General features: G+C 43.7%; 1 protein-coding gene across 3 annotated transcripts in view; it reads left to right on the plus strand.

The window, feature by feature from the left end:
• The window catches only part of LOC135911629 (thioredoxin reductase 1, cytoplasmic-like), a 32,443-nt gene extending 13,134 nt beyond the window's left edge, over nucleotides 1-19,309 (plus strand). For all 3 annotated transcript variants that reach the window (XM_065443962.1, XM_065443964.2, XM_065443963.1), the window contains 12 exons: nucleotides 146-218; nucleotides 324-392; nucleotides 508-555; nucleotides 4,108-4,250; nucleotides 5,011-5,126; nucleotides 8,841-9,066; nucleotides 10,122-10,208; nucleotides 11,868-12,098; nucleotides 13,219-13,326; nucleotides 13,799-13,894; nucleotides 16,689-16,823; nucleotides 18,806-19,309. In XM_065443962.1, coding sequence (XP_065300034.1) covers nucleotides 146-218; nucleotides 324-392; nucleotides 508-555; nucleotides 4,108-4,250; nucleotides 5,011-5,126; nucleotides 8,841-9,066; nucleotides 10,122-10,208; nucleotides 11,868-12,098; nucleotides 13,219-13,326; nucleotides 13,799-13,894; nucleotides 16,689-16,823; nucleotides 18,806-18,868 — 1,395 coding nt within the window. In that variant the 3' untranslated portion in view covers nucleotides 18,869-19,309. The remainder of the gene's footprint in view (nucleotides 1-145; nucleotides 219-323; nucleotides 393-507; nucleotides 556-4,107; nucleotides 4,251-5,010; nucleotides 5,127-8,840; nucleotides 9,067-10,121; nucleotides 10,209-11,867; nucleotides 12,099-13,218; nucleotides 13,327-13,798; nucleotides 13,895-16,688; nucleotides 16,824-18,805) is intronic.
• Nucleotides 19,310-19,762: the final 453 nt, after the last annotated feature.

Consider the following 19,762-nt stretch of genomic DNA (forward strand, 5'->3'; position numbering starts at 1 on the left):
ATTACGTGGGAGATGTCGCAGACCTAAACCTATTTCTTGCCAAAAAGGTGGAGTAACCTCTTTACTTACAATTAAAACAATTAGTGTACCACAGCAAGCAACGTCTTGAGCCGTCACGAAATTGCATGACCTCATTTTCTCGCAGGAAGCTGCTAAGCTGGGGAAGAAGGTAGCAGTATGTGATTTCGTCAAGCCGACCCCAAAAGGCACAGCTTGGGGTAAGTTCTAGGAAAGATGTACACGTAACCTAACTTTGCTTAAACTTTGGGGGCTAGCAAGTTTTGCATTTCATCTAATCTCTTTTATAACACATCTTTCCGTAGGTCTGGGAGGCACATGTGTCAATGTTGGCTGCATACCAAAGAAGCTTATGCACCAGGCTGCGTTATTAGGTATGTGATCTATGCCGCTGCCACTGTGCTGATATCGTGCCACTAATATCACTAGAAATTCCTCTTGAATGCTTTGCAAGTTCTGTTCATTCATTCATGCCTGAATTTGTTTTAGGTCAAGGCATCCATGATTCCAAGAGCTTTGGATGGGACATGCAAGATGGTAGGTACCAGCCGTGTCACTTCTGTCCAATAGCATATTCAAAGTGGCTTTCACCTTTTAGGTAATGTGGTAAAAGTCCAAGCTTACAAAACCATAGCTACATGCAATATTGCAACATATGATACGGTGTGGTATAGTGTAGGGTTCTTCTGTATATATTTTTTGCCTACATATATATAAATTGAGTTGAGTTACATTGGCATTTACAAAGTACAGAACTTCATCTGTAGCAGTATCCATACTGCCATGTAGGATGTAGATGTGAATGAAAAGGAAATAAATAGATGCATAAAGAAAAATACTGAACTGGAATCAGATTATCTGTAATGCATAATGAATGAAATTAACCTAAAACCAGACCATGCAACTAGCCACTTTTCTGCTGGTTTGGTTAAGTATTTCTTGTCTGGTATTCAATGAATTGTTCTTGTAGTCTTATTTTTATACTTCTGTATTGCATTAGTGAAAATTTGGGACCTGAAGATTGCATTCTCTCAATTGTTCGAGGTTGTAGTAATACCGCTGGTTTGACCATAACATTCAGTTGAGTATTACAGTTTAGCAAATTATATGTAGTGTGGCCCACATGGAATAGTGGTTATAAAATGGAAAAGAAAAAAAAATTATCATGATGGTTATATATAAGTATGTATCGGGATGATTTTATGCATCTTAGCACACAATGTTGTAGACACTACCCATTTCCGTAGTTAGTAATTGTTATAAATGGTATTGTTTCTTGCGGACATCACCATATGTGATGAAAGAAATTTTATTTTGCATACTGCTGTTGAGGCATACTACACAACATTAAGACTTTTTGAACAGGATACAGTGTTCTGATATTTTAAACATATTTACGTGATAAACATGGTATTTAAACATGATATTTAAACATGTTTAAGACACGGCATGCTGAAGGCGTCTACAAAATTTTGCTCTCATGTTGCAAATACCATGTGGAACAGAGCAGATGCATCGGTGACCACTTGCGTGAACATGACAGTAATGTGAGGCGGGGCATAAAAGATCATTTGGCCTTGGATGATTTGGTCTGGAATATTTTTGCTGCAGACAGAATTTTGAAGGCTGTTTGAAGGAAGAATTTTGAAGGAAGAAATGGCTCAAAAACAACCATAGAAATAATTGAGGAAGCTGAGATGGTAAAATGTAGAAACGTTTGTGCCAGCATGCTATCAATTTCCTTAACCGATACAGAGCTTCCTTCCTTTCCTTAACGATACAGAGGAAAAGGTAGTACCTAAAGGACCTTCGCGCTGTTCCGATGTCTGTGTTCGACGAGCGTTATCTTTCTTAAAAGATAACGAACTGAGCCTTTTGGAAGCAGATAAAGAAGGTGGGTTTGTTGTTGTCGAGAAGGGCATCTTTAACGAGAAAGCGTTGCAGGCTGTGCTAAAAAACTTTGCTCCTATTAAGAAAAGTGCAGTTAGGATAAAAACAAAGTTTGTTGACTTTTGTAAAAAACTGGAATTGATGCCGCTTGCAAAAAGCATAGAGAAAAGTAGAGGCACGTGCCTATCGGTATTTTTTAAGGTTAAGACCCACAAGGCAGATTCACCATTTAGGACCATTATTAGTGAATCTGGTTGTTGGCAGAAAAATGTGAGCCAATTCCTGCAAAAGAACTTAAAGTTTCTAACAGTGAAAGACCCTTTCCGAACAAAGAATTCGAATGACGTGGTGCAGTTCTTGCTTGGGAATAAGGATGTAGGGTATGGTTTTTCTGTTGATGTTGAAGATTTATTTTATTCAGTTCCACAGCGTCAACTCCTGTCTTCGGTACGTGAATGTATTGAGTATAGTGGTACGATCTCGTTCCAGAATCATGTCGGACTTTCAGTGGGGAATTTTTTAAGTCTTTTAGAATATTACCTTAGAGCTACTTTTATTGTTTTTAATGACCAACCGTATTTACAACGGAATGGTATTTGTGTTGGATCATGTGTTGCTCCCGTCCTTGTGGATATTTTTTTTGTCTAGTGTGGATCATTCTTTAGACCATGCTTTTATTGAGCGGAAAGTTTTAAAAGTTTTTAGATATGTCGATGATTTTTTGGTATTTTTATCGCTTGACTCGTCATACCAGGATACGATCAATAATGTTTTAGAAGATTTTAAGATACATGGACAAGGTCTTACGTTTACCCACGAGAGTCCACAAAACAGTGTATTGCAGTTCTTGGAACTGATGCTTGAATTCTGTGAACGCCATGTGTGTTGGGCGTATCAACCCCGTGCGAAAAAGGAACTGTTGTCCTTCAGGTCTGCGCACTCGAAGATTGTGAAAAGAGGTATTGCGTCGTCATGTTTAGAATTGGCACTTAAGAGTTCGTGTGTACACAAGATGCAAGAAAGTTTTGACAATCAGATCAGCCGACTTTTGGCAGCTGGGTTCCCTATGTCGCTCTTGACTGCAGTGGTTGAAGCTCTGATCCAGAGAAATAAAACCACAAGAAGGCCGGCCGCCGAACGTGAAACGCGTAGGCCTGCGGTGTTCCCTTATATACATAAGGTTACCCATCAATTCAAGAAAGTTGCTTGCAGGCATGGCGTACCTTTGGCAATTTCTGCGCCAAACAAGCTTTCGAAGCTATGTTCCCGCACCTGCGGTGAGAACAGAGGAGGATGCCAAATCCGGCATGATGCCTCATACGTGTCGTGCGCTGTCGGCGTGGTTTATGGCATTCCACTCTCTTGTGGTAAGACATACGTTGGCCAGACAGGGCGTTGCGTCAATGAGCGACTCAGGGAACATGCGCAAAAAGTAAACAAAAATGTAGATAAAGGAGCGCACCTGGTTGCGCATATAAACTCTTGCAGCAATTGTGAGGCGCGACTTGATCGGACAATTATTCTTGGAAAAAGCAAGAATGAACATGCGCGGCTTGCCTTAGAGGCCTATCACATAAAAAGACAAGGAAATAATTGTATTAGTGACACATCGTTGTCCCTGCACCAATCAGAATTTGATTTCATACGTTTGCGTATAAGATAAGATGGCTGACGTTAGTAATACATTCTATGCGCCTGCGCGATTATGTGGCCTAGGTATATAAATGCATCGACGATGAAGGGAAAAAAGAAGTTGTTAGTCAGCGCCAGTGTGTGTCGTGTCTTTCTTTTTGTGGCTCGTCCTATATGTTTGCGCTGTTATGTTTAGTTCAGGAGATACAGAGCTAGACTACTTGAATGTAACCCGTGTATTGATATCACGCAGAACTAACTTTTGTGCGATGAGATGACAACAGTGCATCTGTGCTTGCATTTCTTTGTGAATGCAACCTGTATCCTTGATATCACACCGAACTAATGTTCGTGCGATTAGAAGACAGCAATGCGTCTGTGCTTCTATTTCATTGTAAAAAGGCATATAAGTATTTTCTTAGTCATTAAAGATGCAGCTCTAAGTTGGCATTGTCTGTGTTCTACTCTCTTCTTGTGTCCACACACACACAGCTGACAAGTCTGTCAATGTTCTGTGAATAGTTTTCAAGTGCAACATGTATTTTCTTTCGCATGTGAAATGTGAAGTCAAATTCAAATGGGAGACGATGCGAGGCAATGTTCGCGACTACATTGCATCACTCAACTGGAAGTACCGTGTCAGCCTGCGGGAAGCTGGCGTTGACTACATCAACGCATATGCGCACTTTATGAATCCACACAAGTTGAAGGTAAGGACGCAGGTGCCAGCTGGGGTGTCGTAGAGTTTGAAGGTTCTGTTTACGCTACAGCTGCATAGGTGCTCTTGCAAGGAACCTGGCATATGAGCCGTCATTTATGCTTTGTGTGCCTTTTTCGAGGCCAATGCCTTTAAATGACTTCTTGGAACAGTAAATTTCTGCTATTATGCTTAATTGGTGTAGGTTAGGCCTAATTAACAGTGAACAAGCTCATTGAAAATCCACAAGGTGGCATTATATTAGTGAAAAGAGAATGCTGACGACCACCTGCTGGTAGCACACTGCTACAAGGAAAACCCATATGGTACATTGGAATGAAACTAGTTGAACGAAAATTCATCCTGTTCCAAGAGTTGAACCTGCGATCACTGCAAATCGGGCAAGTCGCTCTGTCAAGTCAGCTACTCAGGAGGCTGGCAGTTAGCACCATGAGGATGAATAAGTTTTCATATAAAGCTCTAGAATTTCTTCATAAAATTAAGGAACAGTAATTATGCACAATAAACTACAGTGCACATTGTAGTATAGTTATGGTTTGCGCCCGTGTGTTCATCTGCGAGCTCTCTCTATACTTGACTTGTCCCAACTTTAGGCCTGCACATAATGAGCAGAAAGATTTGTGAATTAGTACTTGGCTTGGCTGATCCGTAATGTTTACCTTCTACGGTGTATTCACCTTTTTGGTCACTGCTCGAAGCACCCGCCTCTCTTTTCAAGCACTGAATCTTGAATTGTTTCTTTGCTCCTTCAGTTGACTGACAAGAAGGGCGGAGAGAAGTTCATCACATCCAGGGATTTTCTCTTAGCCATGGGCGAAAGGCCACGCTACCCTGACATTCCTGGTGCGCGGGAGCATGCAATCTCAAGGTATGTATTGCAGCTTTAGTCTGACATTGCCGAGTTTCCTTTACTAGCCGCTGGTAACAAACAAGATGTGGTTAGACTTGGCTTGTGATGTGGTCCCAAGGTAGAAGTCATTTCAAACCAAGACAGTTATGGGGATGCATGCACAATTCACATACATATGGACAAGTTGCATGCACAGTGACAGAAGCACAGGTATATACACACATACACATGTGTAAGCAAGTACTTTTAGACCTCCTTGCCTTGCAAGAAGAGTGCAGAAATAGATAGAATTAAATTTTATGTCTGCTGATGCATCCATCCAAACCTTTTAAGTGCTGTGGGTGAGTCTTACTCAGTTACAATTTCAAAGTGTTTGGGTACTCTAAGTGTTAGTTATGGTCCGGGCTTGTCCGATCCAATTTCACGTTCTGGCGAATTCCCTCTTTGGCTGCTAGAGGGCCTACAGACTCCATTTGTCTTCATTTGTCCAGCAGAGATTTTAATAGTGGCAGCAGCCAGTCGTGTGTTTCCAATACCATCACGAAAGTGTGGCTTTCATTTGATGGAGTCACCAAGCTGCTACATGATTTGCTTCTGCGTGAAAGCATTAACAGTGATAGCAGTGTTTTCAGTACTACAGACACATCCAGTGGCGCTGATGTCTCGAACTACGATAGTTTTGATACAGCACGGCAGTGGACGTAGTTAGATGGACTGAATTTGCTGCCAGTGCCTCCTCGTTTTACATTTGTGTATTTTCAGGCAAGAGTTGTGAATTTACTACCCCCATGTCATATTCATTTCGAATCTGCAAAAAAATTTCATATGCAGACGCACAATAAAAAAGAATTTCATTTTCTGAAGGCCTTTTTCGATTTTTTGCCGACACTTAAAGGAGCCCTGAAACACTTTTTGAAAATAGTAAGAAAATGTTGCCGATCAGTCGTAGATGCGGCTGTGAACATGTGAGCCGAATATTACTGTGCTGCATGCAGCAGGAAATTTGTTATGTGTCAAAGACGACGAAAGATCGCTTCTTCTTGCTTTCACGATGTTGTCAAGCAGCTGGATGCACCAATGCTATTGGCTGATTTTGGGATTGCGAGAACATTCTCAGTAATACATAATTGCTGATCTTGAGTTAAATAAATGAAACATACATGTACGTCTCCAATCTTGAATAGACAGAAAAATAATTTCATTTTTGAACTGCCGTCTGCATGTGGCCTCTGAGATAGCAGTTCTGTGCTCCGTAGCGTAGTCTATCGCGGCTGCCACGGGATGTTGCGATGAACCCTTTTGCCACCACGACATTCAACTTTTGATTGGGGCGATGCCCTCTTGGCTTCTGTGAATAAAGGGATCCTGAACCACCCCTCGAACTTGAAGAAACAGTCTACAGATAGCTTGCGTAGCGCATGGAGCTCACAAGTGGAGTGCGAAGTCACCTTTCTCTTGCACGCTCTTTTAAACAGAAGCCTGCTCCTCACTCTTTTCTGGTTGCTTTATTTCGTAATAAAGCAGGTTCCCATACGCAGCGGCTGTTGGTCAATATCTGACATCTATCAAGAATGTTGTCTGGATCAGTGCACTTCTTCCCACTGTTACTGTCTATACTATTTATTGATGAAGTTTAATAAAAGGTTGAACTAAGTGAAAATCTGCTTTTGAAGTTTGATAATAATTATGTACTTTTGGAAGAAGCCGACTATTGTCTGCTCAAGGTGAGCCGTGGACACCCGCGTAGGAATTAAACTTTGGCCGCCCTGCTTATCAATGTTGCGCCATCGGGTCTTGCTAATTTCGACTAGTTTTGAACGCTCAGCTAGCCTCAGACCACACAAAACTTAAGGTCAGACCACACACACGCTTGCCATTGCACGCTCACTCGTGGCCGCTCCTGGTTAGATGCTTTGGCAGACTTTTTGATAGCGCTTCAACATGCGTAAGTTGGATGTGGCTAGTACTACCTGTTGGTCAAGCTGGTGGAGGACAAAGCCCATCGGCACCACATAGCACGGTCAAACTGGAGTATACGAGCAGGCGCACACGGTCAAGCCCTTTGCTGCACAAAGCAAGGGCTGCACATGCAAACTACAGTTGCATGTGGCTGTGGTCTGCTATGTAGCATAGATACCATGGCCACCACGGGGTACCGCGACGAGTCCACTGGCTAAGTGCACTTGCGGCTTGCCGAGGACAAGCGCATTTGTCACATCGTAGGACCCAAAATCGGACATAATGGCACCTACATTAACGTCCAAAATTTAATTTGAACTGCATGCCACTGTGATATTCATTAGGCGAATTAGTTCTGCAGAAACCCGCAAGGTGCCGGTTTCCTTAGAACTATTATGTCAAACTCTTGCCTTTGCTTCGAGTTGTTGACAAATTCGACTTCGCCCTGCCATCTGCTAGCCGCCTGGTTAGCTCAGATGGTAGAGCAGCTGTCCTGGAAAGGCGGTGGTCCCGGGTTTGAGTCTCGGACTAGGACAATTTTTTCTTCAACTGTGAGGCTTTTCTTTTGAGGAACCCGTATAGGTTTCCTTTGTAGCAATTGCTACGAACAGGTGGATGTCTGATTTTTCCTTTATTGATGTTCAGTAGGCGGAGTGTTGTGGGCATGCCCCCCTCTGCCATAGGCTTCTTAGTGCAAGGCATTGAAGGAGGAGCATGTTTGATTGTTGGCAACTGCGCTTCTACTTAACATATTCAAGTACTTTTTGTGGTAAAGTATTTCTGAAATAGCCTATTTTAACTTCAGACGTATTTCTCCACTTCGATTAAAAGTGGTTCAGGGCCCCTTTAGACGGGGAAATGTTGATGCAGGGGTAACTTCAGGTCGCAAGTGTAGAATGATGGGCAGAATCTACCAGACATGCATTCCGAGCATGCACAAACATTTTCATAATTTGTGGTCTGTGTAACTTGAGAAAGGGGCATGTTCTTGTGATGTACGGGGAGCACGATTTGCAGCGTCTGCTCCAACCTCACCTGGCTGTTTCACAAGGCTGCCCATGCATTTACACTTTCAAGAACACTGCAACTTTTGCATAACGTGACATTCAGTGTTGCGCATCATAGCAGCAGTTGACAGCTCGTCAACCTGCTCAACTACTGTGCAGCATGAAAATAAGGCTAATGGGAGGTGTGTCATTCCTGCCATCGCACCCATTTCCCAGGGTTTGGCCTGTCAATGTGTGCAGTAAAAGAGATATCCTGGAAAATGAACCATCAAAAATATGGCCCGAGATTCATGCATGCACGCCTGGGAAGATTGCCCATGAAACTTGTCACAGAACGTCTAGTGTAACAAAGAATGTGTAGGTGTGCCCTACATTTTGGTGCCGTCGTGGCTGCATCAGGTTTGCTCCGTACGAGCTAGTAGTCGCAATGCCACAAAACTTCATGTTTGCCCTGGAACACATGGTTGGACATGAAGGAAAGTGGAGCTTGTGTGACTATTTGGTGCTCATAAATTCAGCAAATCGTATGAGATACTGTTTCGAATTGCTGCTTGTCTTTCACAGTCATCTGTCTGCTCTAATGGATATTGTACGTCGTGAAGCATACCAGTGCACTCGCTTAACCCAGGGGTTGCCCTTTCCCCCACTTCCCCTCCCTTCCTGTCCATGCATCTGTCCAGCTAGGATTGGTAACAAATGTCAGATTTGTGAGAGATAGCAAACGTTGGGATGTGATAAACTCCTGTGTGCGTGCATGTATGTGCAGTGATGACCTGTTCTTCCTGCCCCACTGTCCCGGAAAGACGTTGGTGGTGGGTGCGTCATACGTGGCGCTGGAGTGTGCGGGCTTCCTCCGGGGCATAGGGCTCGACGTGACAGTCATGGTGCGCTCGATCCTGCTGCGAGGCTTTGACCAGGACATGGCAGAACGCATTGGTCAGTACATGGAGAAGGAGGGCATCCGCTTCATCCGGCCCTGTGTCCCCACAAAGGTGAGTGAGTTTCACTGTGGCCGGCCTCGCATTTCTGCTCCTATTTGTAAACAGACTGCCTTGTCTGGTACAGTCAACTTCTGTTACTTCAACATGGTTGGCTTGCCATGCCTGTTATTTTGACGACACATGGATACAAGAAAGCTTTGAAGGATGACAGGGTAACTTGAAGCGAAGTGAAGGATGGTGCGACAAGTGATGGAATGTAAAAGCATTAGAGAGCATGTGTCGGTGGATATCCCAGTAGAGATGAAGGGGAAAATGCGGGAAGTTGGGTGAGCTATGGAGTGCATAGAAACCATAACCAATTTTCTATTAGAGTAAGAGAATGAGTGCCGAGGCAAGAGAAATGCTGTTGGAGATGGTAGAGGATTAGATCGAGCCAGAACGTTAGGAAATTGGCAAGTATGCACTGGGTTTAGCTGATGCTGAATGCACCCCTCACCGGTAGAGCTTGGAGATTATGAGGGAAGCCATAGTTTCCCAGCGGACTAAGGGGACTCTAAAGAATATCATCGAGTCAAGGCTAAGCTGATACATTAATGCTCCGAGTTGTCTAAAGTGTTGGATAGTGATAAAAGTGCATTTGTAAGATGGGAATTCATGCATACTTGTGGCAGTATTCACATTGCCAGAATGCAAGTAAAGTACCATCTCAGTGACTTGGCCTTTCTTGCATTTAGCAAGCATCTTTCTCTTCTGTTCTTTTTGAATGGGACTTCGGAGTGTCGAAAATGTGATGTTGAGCTCATGAATAAAGAGGCGTTCATGGTATTTGATGTTCACAGAGCAGGAAAAGTAAGGGAAATTGCAAGTATATGTTTCCAAGAAATTTCTCTGTTTTTAGTTTTGAGGCATGGGCTGATTGGTTATTCTTTTTCAAGCAGGAATAGCACTAAAAACAGGAACACAGTGAAGTTATGTTTTTTTCACTAAACAGACTGTGTTGTCGTCATGAAACTTTTTTGTTTTCTCTCTCTCTCGGTCTCGGTCTTTCTATATTCTAGGACATTCTTCAGTGGCCAATATTCACCTCTTCATTATGTTTCTTCTAGTTGGAGCTGATTGAAGAGGGGTCCCCTGGAAAAATTAGGGTCACTGCGAATGCAAATGGCACAGAAATTGTTGAGGAATTCAACACGGTAAGTTTTGTTTTTTGTTTGCTATTCATTATGTTTGCTATTAGGTAATTGGTTTAAGTCAGCAAAAAAGAAAGCCTGAATGTGAAAGGTAAATTTTGTTTATTTAAATAGGAGCAAACAGAGCAAGACATAAAAGCACACACGCGTGCGCACACACACGCAAACGCACGTCCACGCGCACACACACACACACAGCAATGTCCCCTTAAAGTTGCAACCTTAAACCCTTAAAAAGTTGCACACCAAAGTGCGTGGTGGTTAGGTGTCTCATTAGCCTCAGTATTTTGTTGGCAACCCTTTGCGATATTTTCTCGTCTTGTGCATTTTATCATGGTAGGCTTCTCAGACATGATTTGCAGTTGTCACTGTTAGTTTCTTGCAAGCAAATGTATGAGCCAAGCATTTTAACGCAAAGCACTGTGTCTGACATAATATGCTGCAATGTCTTGATGGCAATGGCCGTTAGCTTCTGAACGGGAGGTCAAAAAGCTTGATTGTCAGCGGACATGGCTGCATTTCAGTCGCGCCAAATGCAAGAACACTTGTGTACTGTCAGGATTGGGGGCTCAGTCCCATCGCTCGTGATCCGTTGTCAAGATTGGAGTCCGGCATGAATTCGAAGGTAGCTACCCATGCCGTCGTCCAACTTATCCACGCTGAGGACGTTGATGAAGGGAAGAACTGCTTCTCATCGAGAATGAGGAATATGGGTTTATTTACAATATTTATATCAGTCTAACATGACTGCTTCAGAGAGAGTGTCAGTCCAACATGACTGCTCAAGAGAAGTGTGTCGAGCACCCGCACAACAGCAGCTTTTAAACACTCGGTCCGCCGGCGATACAAGGCGGCGAATGTTCATTTCGTCAACGCAAAACTAGCCGCCTCCCGCAGGACGGCCTACGCACACAAAGGCACACACATTCCTATGTCCGGAGCCGACGTCAGAGGAGAGCCGTTCTGGGTAGCTCGTTGTCTTGCGTCACGGTCGGCGCGTGAGAAGCAACAAAAAACGGCTTTCCCGCGGCAGCTCGTGCACGCGTAGCAGATCAGGTCCGCGCTGGGGAGTTCGGGCACAACAGTTCGTCCGCCGAACTCATTCCGTCACAAAGGCGATGGGGCTAGAGGATGGCGGCGGTTTTCAGCACAAAGCCCGCTTCATCGAACGCATTCTAGCTGAAGCGACGGAGAGTGGGGGATGCGCATCTTGTTCCCCAGTCGTAATTGGGTGGCAATCCTGCATTGCAGCTCGCCATTCTTAACAGTACTAAGCTGTGGTTGCATTTTAGATAAACCTGTGTGGCCAAAATTATTCCTTAGCCCTCCACTTTGATATGTTTCATAGTCTCAGTATTTCTTTGAGACGATAACCCGCATGAACCAATCACGACCACTAATCATGTTTTATTAAAGCATTTATTTATATCTGGTGGTCCAGTAAGGTCAGGAAAATTGTGTTTTCTAAGATGTATGTTGCATGTAGTCAGAATGCTTGTGCAGTGTGATGTGTGCCTTGTTGTGTTTGCTAGTGTAGCTTGCTGACATTGCTTGCTGTTGGCGATTGCTAGCATTATCTGCAGGTGCTACTTGCTGGCAGTGTCTGCTGGTGACGTGCACTCCTAGTGTTCACATTATAGGCTCACGCTGCTCATCATGCAGGTTCTGTTTGCGGTGGGGCGCGAGCCATGCACGCACAGCCTTGGCCTGGCCGAGGCTGGAGTGAACGTGAACCCCAAGAACGGCAAGCTGCCAGCAGTGAATGAGCGGACGAACGTGCCTCACATTTACGCTGTGGGCGATGTTCTCGAGGGGCGCCCCGAGCTGACTCCTGTTGCGATCCAGGCGGGCATTCTGCTGGCACGCAGGCTTTACGGCGGCAGCAACGTCCAGGTAAGCTCCTCCGTCACAGACTTCCCTTTGCTGCTTCAGTCAGTCTTTTAGGCAGAGCTAACCTTCTGTCTGTATCCCACAGTACTTGAGTCTACAGCAACGATTTCTATTTACTATTTTGGGATAATTAAGGGTGATTATGAAATGTAATTCACAGAAATATTTTCTTCTGGGTTGTTAGCGTGTGGAGACATATCACAATAAAGCCCTTTTGTGCATGAAATAACTCCTTAAATTATTCATTTTTCCTATGCATTATATTTTCTGCATATACTTTTGGTTTATTGTCTTCGTGTCACTAGTGTTGGGTATTGAGCGTCATGCCACATACCTGACAGTTGTATAACAGGCACGTCTGTACTATCCTGCTTAAATCACGCAAGTGGTGGTTGTAGTGTATATACTTATAGGTCAAATGAAATCAGTAAATGCTGATGTCGACATTGACATCACTGGCGAAATTTCTGGGTGTAAAAACTAATATTGCATTGCAGATGATTTCATGGAATACTACACTACCAAACTGCAACAACTGTTCATGGTATAGAGCTAGTTCTAAACTTGGGGCTTTTAGTTCTTCTTAGGTTCCCCAATTTTCAGCAGCTTTGCAAAGAAATCTGGGTGCCTAAATGTAGCATCTACGCCCAACAGGCACTAGAATTGAACTTTTTCCTTTTGAAAGCAAGTAATTCTTTAGTTAATCAGTCCAGTTACTGCTTCATGTGAATATTTCTGTGTTTCACGTGTATGTCAATGTGTGGAGGGCTCAAGCTAAAGCTATCTTTTAAAATAAAAAAGTGTGACGTTTATGTTAGAATAGCCTCTTTTAATGATGTCAAGAATAGTCTCTTTTAGTGAAGTCCGCCGTGTTTATTATGCTCCTAATGATTCAGTAACTTGTACTGAGGCAGAGAATCGGTCTGCTATCTATTCAACAATTTGTTCAGAATGGTAATTGGGACTGAAACTGATAACTGCACTATGGACCGGATTGCTAAGAGATGCATGCGTTTTCAAGCCTTGTTGCAAATTCATGGTTGGTTGCAGAGCAAACAAGCTGTTTGTTGTCTTGATCCAAGGGACATTTCCTACTCCACATCCTCTTCATTAACCTGTGCAGTGTGACTACACCAACGTGCCTACTACTGTGTTTACACCCATCGAGTATGGCTGCATCGGATACTCGGAGGAGGCCGCCAATGCCAAGTTTGGAGCGGAAAGCATTGAGGTACGCGCACAATATCATCTGTGAAACAGAGCACAGTGGTACTTTTAATACTCTACGCTTGTATATCGTACTAAAGTCAGAGAAACAAAAGTATTGAGGGGTTCTTTGTTTCTTTTTCTTTTTTTCCTCACGTGATGGATACATATAACGTCTGAGGCAATTTCAAGGCATCTGTTTGACCCTAGAGAATCAAGAATATTTTAGCAGTGTTCAGGTGTGGACGTCCTTGACATTAGTTAGCACAGAACTAGGAGGGACCGGCAGTGGCCGAACAAGGGAAGTCTCAGCCTAGAGCCAATGTTCTGACAACAGGAATTTGTACAAAGACGAAGTCCTCTAGTCAAAAACCCCCTTCTTTTTCTTGCCTAAGTTAAAATTAAAGTAAAGTCAGCAGTCTTACTGTGTTTGTCATCTAAGCCTAGGCCAATCCGTAGGCAAGAACATCATCCCTTCCTGCTAAACCCTGGTGCAGGTTTTCCATACAAGCTTCACGCCACTGGAGTGGACTCTTCCAAAACGTGGAACGGATGCAGGTTACCTGAAGATTATCTGCCTGATCCCTGAAAACGTGAGTTTGAAGTTTGGTATAGCATCTGAATTTGGCGCCTTCATACGCCCCGCATGTTTAATCATGCATTTGTTGCATTTGACACCTATTCTTGCATGATTTGAAAAGATTTAGTCACTTATAAGTATTACGGCTACTCCTTTTCCCACGACAGTAATAAGAAAGATATTGTAAAATAAGAAGTAACGCCACAGTTGCGGGAAATCTAGAGCATAGCTTGATAATAGAATAAGTTCACATATAGTCTCAGACATGTAGAAACATTAGAAAGAAAAGGCGAGGGCAGTTGCACCATACACTATACCGAGTCCCGACAGATATGCATGTATAATTAGTTGTGGACATGTACATCAGGCTGCTATGTGGTCCAAGATGAACAAGCATTGAGATGAAGAAAATACACTGATGACAGAATACTTGCACATAAACAGTCAAATTCGGGCTTTTCATCATACAAGGCGAAAAAATGATGAGCATGGTATGCACATTAGACAGCAAGCATACATAAATTAAGTAGAACACTTGTAAATGGAAATTGCCTGAATGGAATTGATGGTTAAATGGAACAGCCTCTATAATGGTTCGTCTTGCTATTTTTATTTCCCCTTCAAAAAGCCATAACCAAATTTTTATTTTGTGACACCCGTCTTCTACGCAGAAAGCAATCCTTATAGAGCAGTGGCAAAAATTCAGACAAGGAGAAATTTGATAGATATTTAGTAATGCATATCACGTGCAGTTCGGACAACTTAGCAGTACCGTCACCTGCCCCATAGATGGCCATAATGAAAATTACTGAAATTTCGGGCACTTTACAGTGCGTTGTTCGAAAATTTGGACTCCACCAGCATGGTCTCATGCTAATTCAGTCACCGATTCGAGCAGAAAGAGCAATGTTTTTGCTTTGATACGTTGCCGGTGCCTCCTCTGAATCAAAACTAGAGAAGCCTAGTCAATACAAAAGGTATCTATGTGCTCAAACCACTGAACAAACTAGCTGCTCAATTCACTTCTGTATTCTTAACATGTCTAACAGCATTAAGAGGATGTGTGACATACAGGCTGATCATTTTTAAGATTTGCACAATTTTTAAAAATCGCCTCTGGCAGATAGCACAATTCTTCCACATGAGCAAGATTTTTCAAAGAGGCGAACATTACTAGCGCAAGAAATAAAACATATTAACTTGCCAAGAAAAGGGTGCTAATTAACTTCTTAATTACTTTACGGCACATACTGCAATTTACAAATTGTGGCCGGTGGGCTTGCAAGACCTGTCCACTGGAAATTAATTTGCAGGGAGACACCGTTTCAAGGTATTTCCCAAAGTGTGGAACGAAATACATGGGCGTTCCAGTTAATTTCATCCTTCAATGCATAAAAGAGCATTTTGTCAAAATAGTAAGTGGAACAACAGTGCATTTTTACGCCGAGTTTGATGGCGCATATCTCCAAATTGGTGTCATTCTAGAAATTAATTCCAAGTGGATACGCCTTGCAAGCTCTCCGGGTACAATTGTAAGTTGCAATATGTTCTGTAAAACAATTAATTAGAAGGCTACTTCATAAACTTTTGTTAATAAGTTGAATGTGTGCTTCGACTTCTCATTCTAGTAATGTCCTGCACTGTGGTGGTTACGGCGGGGCGGGGTGTGCCCACAATGCCTTACCTACTAAAACTCACGTGGCACACAGTTCAAATTTGATTTTGGATGTTCACATCGACGCCACTGTTCCCAGTTTTGGTGTCTACGACTGCAGCACGCTCAGCTAGCGGATTCATTGCTGTACCCTGCGGCTACATATCAGAGCGCAGCTACGTGCAACTGTAGTGTTCATGCACAGCCATTGCTTTGTGCACAACAGAGCTTGAGTGCGTGCTCGCACTCATGTGCTCCAGTCTGGCCATGCTACATGATGTGGACCGGCTTTGTCCTGCACCACACCTTGACCGATGGATTGTAGCCACATCCAACTTGTGCAGTGTAAAGCACTGTCAATAGCTTAATACGAAGCCAAGTCTGCCAAGGCATCTAGCCAGGAGCGGCCAGGAGTGAGTGCGCAATGACGAGCGTGCATTTTATCTGACTATGGTTTCACGTGGTTCGAGGCTAGCTGCCTGATGGCTACAACATCGATAAGCAGTCTGGCCAATGTTTAGTTCCTATGTGGGCAGCAGCCATGGCTGAGCGGGAGCAGATGATAGTTGGCTTCTTCCAGAAGTACTCATAATTCTTATCGAAATTAAAATGCAGATGTTCGCTTACGTCAGCCTGTTTATTAAACTGCATCAATAGATATATAACAGTAGGAAGAAGTGTACTGGTTAGAATAATTGAGACAACATTACATTCGTATGTACCGTTTGTTCCACCAACATTACCAGAAATTATTTTTGGAGTCAAGTCAGGAGCAAATTCATGTTGTAGTTGCGGAGGAAGGGGGGTATAGACTTCCATGACCTGTACACCTCTGGTCCTGATGGTGTGCATCAGTGTGGTCAAGGTAAATACTAGAACCCTAGGATATTGTTCTAGCCTTTGATGTGGAAATGACTTGTATAAAAAGTTGCTGAATGTTCATGCAGCATAACCCTTCACTCCAGATAGCAGATCATTGTAGCTGTTCACAAGCGTGAACATAGCATAAACATTGCAGTCTCTTTGTCTACACAAGTTGGTTCCCGATCATCTCAGTCGAGTGGCACTAACAGCCATGTCTCCAGGAGAATTTAGAAGTGTAGCGCGCCGGACAACGGCCTCCTTAGTGATGTTCTGCGGCGTCTCCTTTCAGAATCGCATTCTTGGCTTCCACTACCTGGGGCCCAACGCTGGCGAGGTGACTCAGGGCTTTGCTACTGCTATGAAGCTAAACGCCACAAAGGCAGACTTGGATGCCACCATTGGCATTCACCCTACATGTGCTGAGGTGGGTTGAGTACCTCATGTCTTCTTGTGGGCCTGGCCTTGTTTCTAAATTCCTAGAGTTTACTGCTCATTCATAAAGTGCTCGTTGTTTTATAAGTGGGTCGCACAATGGCTTCGTGTTTAACATTTATGCAAGTGTGCTGTGCACTGTGTGCTCTGAAAATAGTGTGTGCGCATGTTTGCTGTAAGCCAGTGCAAACTGCATAAGGGCATTCGAAACACATGGTAACTATGGGGCGCAACAAGTTCAGGGGGTGGTCACATGGCTGCTACAAAATTGCTTGAATAATTATCTATAGTGGTAGCCATCCAAAATTAAGTGGGAAGTCAAAGGGTGAGCAAGTTGGGGTTGGCACCAGCCCCCTCTCCCCTCTGCCTAAAGTTGTCTTACATTGCTGCTTCACAGCAGTATGGGGGGGGGGGGTATTGCCATGAAGCCGAAGGGGAAACTTCAAGAGCCATTGTTGGAGTGGTGATGACTGAACATACAAGATTCTTTCAAGATTGTCTTTGTGCTGGCAAGTGTGTTGGCCTTCTTCTATAACTGTAGCGCACTAGTACGTGCCACAATGGTCTGGTCACAAAATATGACGAGGACGCGCCCAGCATGCTGACGGTGCACGAGCAGTGGAATCAGCGGAATCAGGCTTCCGTCTGATTGAATGAGTGCGTTAACATTTACTAGAAGGGCATCTCAAGAAACAGCTAAGGATGGTCGTGTAACCACTCAGTCCTGCAATTATATGCCTAAGATTAGTTATATCCTGCGACATGATATGAGCGCTTAACATGTTGTTTCCTACTGCTGAGTGATCTCGTGCCACCTTGTTCCATGTTTCGTGGCATCACAAGGATTGCGTAATATTCAACACATCGCTTCGATGAATCGCTAAAGGGCGGCGTTCTTGTATTGCAGCGACCACTTCATTTACATTAAATGACACCAAATGTTTTCCGTAAAGTGCTTAAATCATAATGTGGCAATAAAATCTCGATGAGTAAAATGAACGGAGGGTGCAACGATCACACAGCACCCGTGCTTGACACGTGCAGTTATTAATTTTATTGCAGCGCAAAGGCTACAGCACCAAGCTTAATGAATCGACATCGTAAGAAAATGCATACCACCATTTACGACTGCGACACAAGCACGGAACAGAGGGACTTTAAAGGGACTGTGCACCGTACGTGCAAATGTAAACAAGTAGCGGCTAACACACCACGCGATGCGCCATCCACACCATCGTAGTTCAGCCAGTGTCCGCCAGGTGGCAACTCTGCTCAGTCTTGCGGCCAATAGCGGCCATTGGTGTCTTCGTTGGCTGCCTTTTATACTTGTTGCACTCCGGTGCTGGCTCCTTGTGCGACAAGTCCGGGGGAATAAAAAAAAATTTTTGTCCTGCCTTCAGCCTGGTCGGTTCTTTGTCTTTCACTCGCCAGTTCACATGTTTTATAGCAGACCTAGCCTTGGTCCCTGTAATAACAATTTAAACATTGTTTTGTGCTGCTATTTATATGCTCAGTTTGAATCTAACTGTTTTTTTTTTCCTATCGTTATCAACCTTTAACTGTCCCGAGCTGTACTCATTCTTGGTTTATTCGAGTATCGTCAAGGGCAAATTGTAATAATCCATGCAACGGTTTTCTGTGCTTTTCTCGCCAAGATGGAGTCACATGTGTCTCATCTCTCTGCCTAATGCTGTGTTTGAACATTTGTGCACATTATTTTGTAGTTTACATTTGCTTTGCGGTCATGCATTGAGAGGATATTATTGAATACTTTTATGTATATTGGTAGAAAAACTGTCTTTCTCGAAGCATTTTGTTTTTCATTGTTTTCAGTGGGACACTATGTGCAAAACATCAGCGAAAAAGAAACATTTTGGAAAAGCTATATTATACACAGTGTTGGGTTGCACGTGCATGTATGTGGTTTTTGCAGCTTGCCTAACTTTGTGCCATGTTTTTTGCATCTTGGTGCAGCTCTTCACAACGTTGACTGTGAGCAAACGGTCTGGGGCCAGCACCAAGCAGGGTGGTTGCTGAGGTTAAGCCCCATCGCCAAAGCGCGCGGCCGCCTGCCTCCCTGAGGCACAGTGCACATCTAACACCCGCAACGTAGAATTTTAACTGCAAGCTGCTGCGTCCCCGTGTTGCTTGCACCCGAACGCACTGTGCCACCCACACAAGCTGACACCAGCCAAGCACGGTTGGCAGGCAGGCCCCCGCCTTTGGCGATGGGATGAAGCCCTCCGCACCCATCTATAGGAACGTGCTCGTCGGCTCCACACAGTTGTGGGACCTATGACGGCAGTGCTGCGAAACTCAACTCCTGAGAGCGACCTGCCTGATGACGTCGACGTAGCTCTTCCTGCGAGCTCAAGCATGAAGTTGCTAACCTAAACAATTGTTTTTTTGGCAATTTCTTTTTAAATCAGCGCTGTACTTTGTTGCGCTTTTCATTAAAGAGTATTTATTTAAGCATAACTTGATGTGTTGTCCTTCATTCATTTCAACAAGCGCACGAAACACTGACAGAAAAGAGATGGGACCAGTGCTGTCTATCAATTAAAATTTTATTTGAGATGCACGTGTGGTGTGTGACCAGGTAAACAGCAAGAAATAGAGGAAGATTTGCCAGGAAACAAATACTGCGGAGCCATAAATGATGAGCCGTGAAGTCCCTTTAATGGAGTAAGTAAATACATTTCTTCAAAATTTTTAAGTCACGCCATCTTACAAGTTTGATTCGGGAATTGGGGCCGTCACGTTCCACGTTCCTCGGCAAATACGAACCCAGCGAAGGAGCCGCTTTACATAGGCATTAGTGTGTGTGCGTGCACGTGTTGGCTAAGCTTGTGTATGGATATCCGGAAAACGCGTTAAATTGAGCATATCGATCGATCATTTGGGCTTGTAATGTTTATGCGCTGTAACTTT

The sequence above is a fragment of the Dermacentor albipictus genome, chromosome 5 (assembly GCF_038994185.2).
Source record: "Dermacentor albipictus isolate Rhodes 1998 colony chromosome 5, USDA_Dalb.pri_finalv2, whole genome shotgun sequence".
NCBI classification, from domain to species: domain Eukaryota; kingdom Metazoa; phylum Arthropoda; class Arachnida; order Ixodida; family Ixodidae; genus Dermacentor; species Dermacentor albipictus.